Here is a 7,954-nt window from a genome sequence, read left to right on the forward strand (position 1 = left end):
TCCCCATGGGGGTTTATATAGTGCGAGGAGCAAAAGGTACCCAGCTACCCTAGCCTACCTACCCCGCTCCTAGTCCGGCCGCTCCGATCCAGGGATCGGACGACGGCGACGGCGACGACGTGTGTTTCATTCTCTATACTCTGGCTGCAGACCTGTTTGGAGTGGCAAGCATTTAATGTTTTCAGCTGTTGCCATCCTACGAATATTCGGCCAGATTTTCAATATTAATGCATACCGGTTTTACCTGGATTCAAAAAAACAATAGTATTGCTCATTCACATGCTTCAATTCGAACGTTGGGACTTAATAAGGAGAGCGCTAAGTGCATGGATCCAGTATAAATAAATATATCACTCAAACACAACTACCAACATGGCCAAATAGTTGAGTTCTTGCTTTCTAGGCAAAATGTTTTGAGATCAAACCCCTGCTAGCACGCTCCTTTTCTTTTTCTTCCTGTTTTCTGACCTGCTCCTAATTTAAATTTATTATTTTACAATTATATAAAACCTGCTCCTAATATGAATTTATTATTTTACCCTTAATTACATAAACAAATAATAAGAATCTTTTTTTTTGGTGTTGGTCCCACCAATTTAGTTTGCACTTGGTGTCTCTCCCCTTGCCGATTTCACACTACAGGTGCCCTCCCTTAGGACTCTCCTGTTAATCATTGCATGCATGTATACCAGGTAGCACACAAACTCCAGGTATTTTAGTTCCTCTCAGACTCTTACCTTTCTCTTCTTATACGTACATGAACTCTACTGCTCATATACTTTGCCAGCTCCAGTACCTGAACCAGTCGGACTGGGCCTCAAGTCACAGCACCGAACTCCAGCCCAAACGCAGGCATTGCCCCTCTGTATAGATCAGACAATAATTTTCTGGATGTCATGTAGTATCATCAGCATGAGTTGACCGACAATCCTTTAGTCCTTCTCTTTATCTTCTGAACATCATGTACAAGCATCCCTTTTAACTTAGACCCTGTTTGGGGATTTTTGTAGGAATTTTGGAGTTTGCCATTCCTTTGGAAAGGAATTGTGTCGTTGCGTTTGGAACACAGGAAAGCCAACGTCTATTCCAGAGGAAAGGAACTGAGCCATGTATGTTTCACAGGGAAAAAAACATCCACTCGGAACCAAGCTAGGGAAATCTTGCTCGCTCTCTAATCATGGCAACTCTTACCCATTCCTCTCTTCTCCTCCCACAAGAAACCTCAGATAAGAAATCAATGCAAAAAGATTGAGCGGCAAAAGAGAGATATATCCACAATTGCTTCAAAACAAAGAAAAATGCATCGAGACGCAGAAGAGAAGAAGTTAGGCGGCCAGTACACTATGGATGGGTGAAAAAGAAAGGAGGCCTTCCTAGCCGTGCGCAGCTAGCCGGTCAGCCACTACTCCATGGGTGAAGACCGAAGCTTTCATAGCCATACGCGGATATACCTTTTAGAACTTATTAGGGGCTGTTCGGTTTTCTCGGAATACACCATGAACAATTCCAACTCATTAAGATTAGTACAAATTATTGAATCATTCCGGCTAGGAATTATTCTTGGGCCCTATTCCTGATGAAACGAACAAGCCCTTATATTAGGCGGAACGAAGGAATAGGGAGAACGGCTAAAACAAAGTGATGGATGAAGATAAGAATGCGTATGGACAGGGAGAGATATCGGTGGTATTCTATGTAGTGGACCCATGTTTCACAGAGCGCATACGTCATGACTTGAAGATAGAAATATTTTTACCTTGATGATTTTATTACGGAGCAAAATAATATGCAACAGGTGAGAGGTGCTGGGCTTGCTACATTTACGTTGTTCCAATCCTATCATATTCGTATTTTTTCCATTCCTTTGTTCTAGACACAGCCAAAAACTTTTCTTACAATCCAAACACCCCAAGTTTTTCATTCCTGTGTTTTGGAATCCTGTACTTTTTTACTTTTTGCTTTTTTTAATTCATCTGTTTTGCATTCCTACGTTCCAAACATTGCCTTTAATGTATTGCGCGTGGACTTATAATGTTCTTGCTGCCCCAAGAACCTGAAGACGCCAGACAGAACCGCCAACAAATCCTGAATACCCCAGACAAACGTCGGGCTGGAGGCTGAAATTCTCTGTGCTAAGCCTAGACAATGTTTGGCCTTTGCACAGGTTACAAAATCCTGCACTCACTTATGCTCAGCCAGTATATTTTAGCACTTCGAAGTCCTACGACCAGACCTGTAGGCAGCAGACATCGCCCCCTTTTCCTTTGTCTCCGATGTATAGTCCTCCAAAAAAATAGATTCTCAACTTGATGCGATCAGATACAACTCCAATTCTTCATCTTCCATCTCTGACTTGATCGTAGGCAATCGGTAAAAAATGTATAATAATCTCCTCAAGAGCTTGAGTGAATATACGCATATAGTAACCAAGCCAAGTAATCATACGTACTCATTCATCCAAACCGATCGAGTGCATTTAAGCATTTGGCCAACCTATTTGAGTGACTATATATATACATATACTCAGACAGATTTGAGTGTCACACACAAACAAATGCATTACTACAACCAATCAAGAATCAACTGCAGGCTCTCTGGGCATTTTGTAAGATGCAGAAGGGGGTCACACAAAATTAAACGGAGGCCGGTTTCAATAGATCTAGACGGAATATATCAAAATTTTAAAGAAAAAATTTGCATATATATTAATTTTATTTTTACCAAAAGGACAACCAGTGGGATAGTGTATGAGTGTGTCAATATATATATCTATATCTATAAATATATATATATATATATATATATATATATATATATATATATATATATATATATATATATATATATTTGAAACCAACCCGGGGGGGGGGGGGGGGGGGGGGGGGGGGGGGGGGGGGGGGGGGGGGGCGGGGGGGGTTGGGGGAGAGTTTGCCCACCAAATTTTCATTTCAAACCAAGCAAACACTCCAGTTAACTGGAGTGGGCAGTAGTTACAGGATAGAAGATAATTACGCCAACCATTCAGGCTGTTTACATGTTGGGGGGGGGGGGGGGGTTCAGTTTTCCCACCAAATTTTCATTTCAAACCAAGCAAAGACTCCAGTTAACTGGAGTGCGTGGGCAGTAGCGTTACTGGATAGAAGATAATTACGCCAACCATTCAGGCTGTTTACATGTTCATCTTTTAGGCGCTTGCATAAAAAGAGTGTGTCAATATATTGAGTGGCAGACCTCTCCAATAATTTATGCATAATCAAATATATTAAAAAGACATTCTTCAGTAATGCATGGTGCAAAAGGCTAAATAAACGCTAGCTTATACCAGATACATACATGAGCATGGGTGCAAAAATGAGTAGTAGTAGTACTCTTTTTACACGGATATGCCCAATTGTAATATATAGTAATACCAAGCAACACGAACATGGTGATAATAGCTGCAATGCATATGCGGATGCGGCAAGCGGTGAGCTACAACTAAATTTATTATATCAACGACATGAAGTTGCAGTAGATATCCATCCTTTCACGGCTCAACTTTTTCCATTCATCCAGCATCTTGGTTCTCTTCACACGGTCTCTTGGCAGGAACATGTTCTTCTCCAGCTTTAAAATCTTGCGGTCCAAAGCGCCAATCTGTACAGAACGTAGCAGCATATATATAGTTAGGCGTCAGATGACATAATAACATGTGTATTAACTGCTGATCGATTCATGAAGATTAATATCAAATATATATACCTTCCTGGAAGGCCATCGCTGGATGCCGTTGCTGCGACAAGTCCTTTGGATCATCGCGCAAGACATGCCAAGTGCCTTGGCGGCCTGGCGCATAGGCAGGTGGATGAACCATACCATGTCATCGGTGCACTTCTTTCTCCTAGAGATGCTACTTGAAGGATCTGTGGCATGGCTGTGCTGTTGAATGACAGACGACGGCATGGTTTACTGGCTGCTACTAAAATTTCTGGGGAATGATGAATGTGTATATGTCTGCTGCTAGCTCTAGTGGTAGGGATCTATTTATAGCGCACATTTACAATATTCGTCTCCAATTTGTTTCAACGTGGTATAATTCTCCATTCTCTTCTGGATCATGAGGGCTAACGTGCTCCATATCTCTGTGAGATTTGCTAATTCTAAAAGATCTCTTTTTTTTTTATGAAACAATTCTAAAAGATCTCTGGGGTATTTAAGATTCGACATGTATGGCTCATGGCATTAATTCTCATGGTTAATTGCTTCCACAATTCGACGTCAATGCTAGGATCAGAATGATTTGTTTTGGTGGAATAATAAATGATTCATAGGTCAGTTAATAATTAAGTGCTTGTACATTTGAATGACTTTCCTGAATATTTAATATACTACGTGAAACAACCTTCTGGTCTTATCTTTCCAACGGCATGTGTGTATGAGATATGAACACGTTTCAATTTTTCAAAATGATAGGGACACTCCTATACTTCCTGAAACAATTCTTTTATAAAAATGAATGGAGACGCTTTGCTATATATACCTGATAGGAAGTTAGGGGATAACAATTTCAATTGCTATTGTTGAATATAGACACAACACAATGACATGCATCGGATTGGTTTTTGTGTAGGTCTTGTTTGTTGTGCCGGGTACCAATGTTTTTTTATATAATATAAGAATACTTTATTGAACTTAGACAATTACATTAAGATGATATAATCGATTCAAAGACCGCTCCTGGCCTTTCTATCGCTACTAAGATGTTATGACATATGATTATTGAAGGGTAATGTTGTGGCACCATGCCACATTAAGCTACAACACATAACATAATCTTCAAATTCATGCATAACTATAACAACACATGAAACATGAGGAAGGCCCTCCAAAAGCACGCACATAGAAGAAAATGACACGAGCATTTTGCGTTTCATTGCCATGATTCAACCAGCAGAGCATGTACCATAGGTTCTCACCCGAAAGAGAAATTCATCTAACACTATATATAGATAATGCCTTCAACAAGAAAGCAACAACAATACCATCATTGCTAGTACATCCATCTAAGATCAAACCTAGGGATTTCTTCTTGGAGTCGAGGAACCATACCGATACCCAAATAGGCACCACAAAATTGAAGTCCCACACTTTGCCTCTCCTTTCCAAACCAATCACTACTAGAAATGTGGTGGCGATCTATGACGATTCTATTTTTGTGATGTTTTGCAAGGGGCGCAAAGGATTAGTAACTAAAATGAGGTTTATGTCACTATGGACAAGAGAAATCATCATAAACTGGTCCTTTAACATATCATAACGAATTCTATTTTTTCATTAGAGGCAAATTACTAAACATCACAAATTGATGACACTATATAGCATATCATCATAAGCTTTTTCCTTTTTTGCAAAGGAGAAGTCTTTATACCTACCAAGCGTGGCCCAAACTGCCCCATCTCCCTTCCTCTTCGCCTTGTCCTAGATATCTAATGCGCACATGGGAATATAATTACAAAAAAAGGGTGCAACACTAGAGTTCAAAACTTCACACTGAGGATTCTCGAAGCTACTAGTACTTGTGGGTATGATTGCATGGACAATCCTCTAGTTCTGACAGATGGTCCATGGGATCCAACACTTAGACACTTGGGGTAGCCTAGTTCCACTAAATAGTTCTAGCCATTCAACCTCATTCATAGTCCAAGATCACGTGGATGGTCCGGCAACACACCCTAGATGGTTCATGGGAACCTCGACAACACCTATATGTTTACACTTTAAGTACATATGTTGTATACTATTAGCTTATATGTTATGCATCATTGTACATCTGTTCTTGCATAAACATCTACATCATGTTTACTTCCTTGTACTTATTTGCACCATGCTTCTATAGGTGAAGAACCTTGTGACGCAGAGACCTCGAATGATGAGACCGCCCTATGAACAAAGTCAAACCACCACCACCCGAAACTCAAGGCAGGCCTCTAAGCATCCCTGACTCATTAGCAAATGGCATAACATGACTACATGTTAAGTAAATGCATGGTATGTTACAATATGACTAGTTACCTAAAGTACCTATTTGAGCTCAATAACTTGTGATTGATCCTTGTGCCTTTGTACCATGCTTGTTTACTTTGGTTTTATTGTGTAATCCATGCTTGGCTTGCTTAGATGATAGAAGTCAAGAAGGTTATGGGTTTCTCACCTCTCGTGCGTGTAGGACTTACTTGTCCACTAAACAACATGAGGTGGAGCAAAAGTCTAAAACTTGACCCACGTAATGAGAATTGAATCGAGGACTAACGAGGGGTTGGGCCCAGGGGTGGATTTTGGGCCTAGGGCCACGACCCTAGGTGGCCCAAAAAAGTCTTTATAGTACATGTAGTTTTCTAGTCTGGTCCTATGAGTTGGGCCAAATATTTTCAACTTCCGGCCTAGCACAAAGATGAAAGAGGCAAGGAGCAGTCATTAGCAATCGTTCGAGCATTGTGCCCATCCAACTCCCCTCACTCTGGCCTCTGCTCTCTCTATCGCACATTAGGGCTCACCACTGCTAACCCTAGCCACCGGTCGCCATCCTCTGCCGATATGCGCTCCCATCGAGCGCTGGCCACACCTTGATCCTCTAACATCGTGAACCAGTCTGCCACTAGCACTCAAGCAACCGAGGGGGGGGGCTCCTACACATACTAGTGAGCAAAGCGCACAAAGCTTAATAAAGGACATGGAACAAAATATTTAGCCATCTCTCTTTATCTATTGCTATATCTTCCTCTCAGTTATATACCATCCTATAAGGCCATCGTTGGATGGCATTCCTACATCAAATCATTTGGATCAACACAAAGCACATGTTCAATGCAATGGAGCCTAGTCAGGCTTATCTCTTGCCCTCCATGACCATTCTCATCATCATCCTCAACCCCTAGATCTCCAACTCCCGCTGCTTGGCACTAGAACTTCCAATATGCCCTCTCTCGTTTGGCACGGGGCCTGTCTAGCTCTGCCCACAGAGAAAAACAAGGCGAGCCTTGTGGCTTGGTTATGATCTCTTCTAGCAAGCCTAAGAAGGAGGAGATCTTCTCCATCTCATTGTTGAGCTAGAGCTCCAATCTATATACCTTCGTTTCTAGACCCTAATATGCAAGTAGACAACGACATGCTTTTACAAAGGTTACTCATATATAATAAGTTAAATCAATGCTAAGATAAGAATGATTTGTTTTTGTGGAATAATAAATGATTCATAGGCCAACTAATAATTAAGTGCTTGTACACTTGAATAATTTTCCTGAATAATTAATATGCTACGTGAAACAACCTCTGGTCTTATCTTTCCAACGACATGTGTGTGTGCGGGTGTGTGGGTGTGGGTGATGAGAGTGAGTAACACTAATGAAATAAGATGGCTAACCCAAACAGAGAACACGAAAGAAAATATTTAGCCTTCTCTCTCTTTATCTATCTCTTCCTCTCAGTTATATACCTTCCTAGAAGGCCGCCATCGTGGGATGTCTTTCCTATAGTTAATCATTTGGATCAACACAAAGGACATGCTGAATAATGTTGATGGTAATTTCATCATATTTTTACATAGTCAAAACCGTCAACAAAGGGTCACCCTTGAAAGAAAATGAGCATAACACAAATGATCTTGGTTCAAATAACTTGGTTCCACATGTACATGTCCTTTATTTGAATAGATACAAAATTGAAAAAAAAACAAGTCTGGGGCCCAACTTGGGTGGTCCCAAGTATGGCCAATTGACTATCCAAATACATCATCATGATGTGCAATGCTTCTAGAAGCTATGTGCAAAAGGTGAGCCTGATTGGCCAAAATTGGCCGGTCGGCCGATGGTCCAATTTTAGCCAATTCAGCCCAATTTTGGTGTGAAGTCAGGAAATGCACTCTCAAGTGTAGGTGTGTGGCCCTACCTGTCATAGGGGGTTGGCTCTTAACATAAAT

At 40.9% G+C, this 7,954-nt stretch overlaps 1 protein-coding gene across 1 annotated transcript; it reads right to left on the reverse strand.

The window, feature by feature from the left end:
• Window positions 1-3,486: 3,486 nt before the first annotated feature.
• LOC136496277 (protein RKD3-like) lies at window positions 3,487-3,942 on the reverse strand. The gene is made up of 2 exons (XM_066491932.1): window positions 3,742-3,942; window positions 3,487-3,636 (listed from the first exon to the last, which is right to left on the reverse strand). The coding sequence occupies exons 1-2, from the start codon at window positions 3,940-3,942 to the stop codon at window positions 3,487-3,489; spliced, it is 351 nt and encodes a 116-aa protein (XP_066348029.1).
• Between the last annotated feature and the right edge of the window lie 4,012 nt (window positions 3,943-7,954).

The sequence above is a fragment of the Miscanthus floridulus genome, chromosome 12 (assembly GCF_019320115.1).
Source record: "Miscanthus floridulus cultivar M001 chromosome 12, ASM1932011v1, whole genome shotgun sequence".
NCBI lineage: Eukaryota > Viridiplantae > Streptophyta > Magnoliopsida > Poales > Poaceae > Miscanthus > Miscanthus floridulus.

Bases quoted from the DNA above. Each gene is read 5' to 3' on its own strand.
- LOC136496277 (XM_066491932.1), bottom strand. From the start codon at position 3,942: ATGCCGTCGTCTGTCATTCAACAGCACAGCCATGCCACAGATCCTTCA. The intron at 3,637-3,741 runs GTATATATATTT...CGTTCTGTACAG, and splicing joins AGCGATGGCCTTCCAGGAAG to ATTGGCGCTTTGGACCGCAA.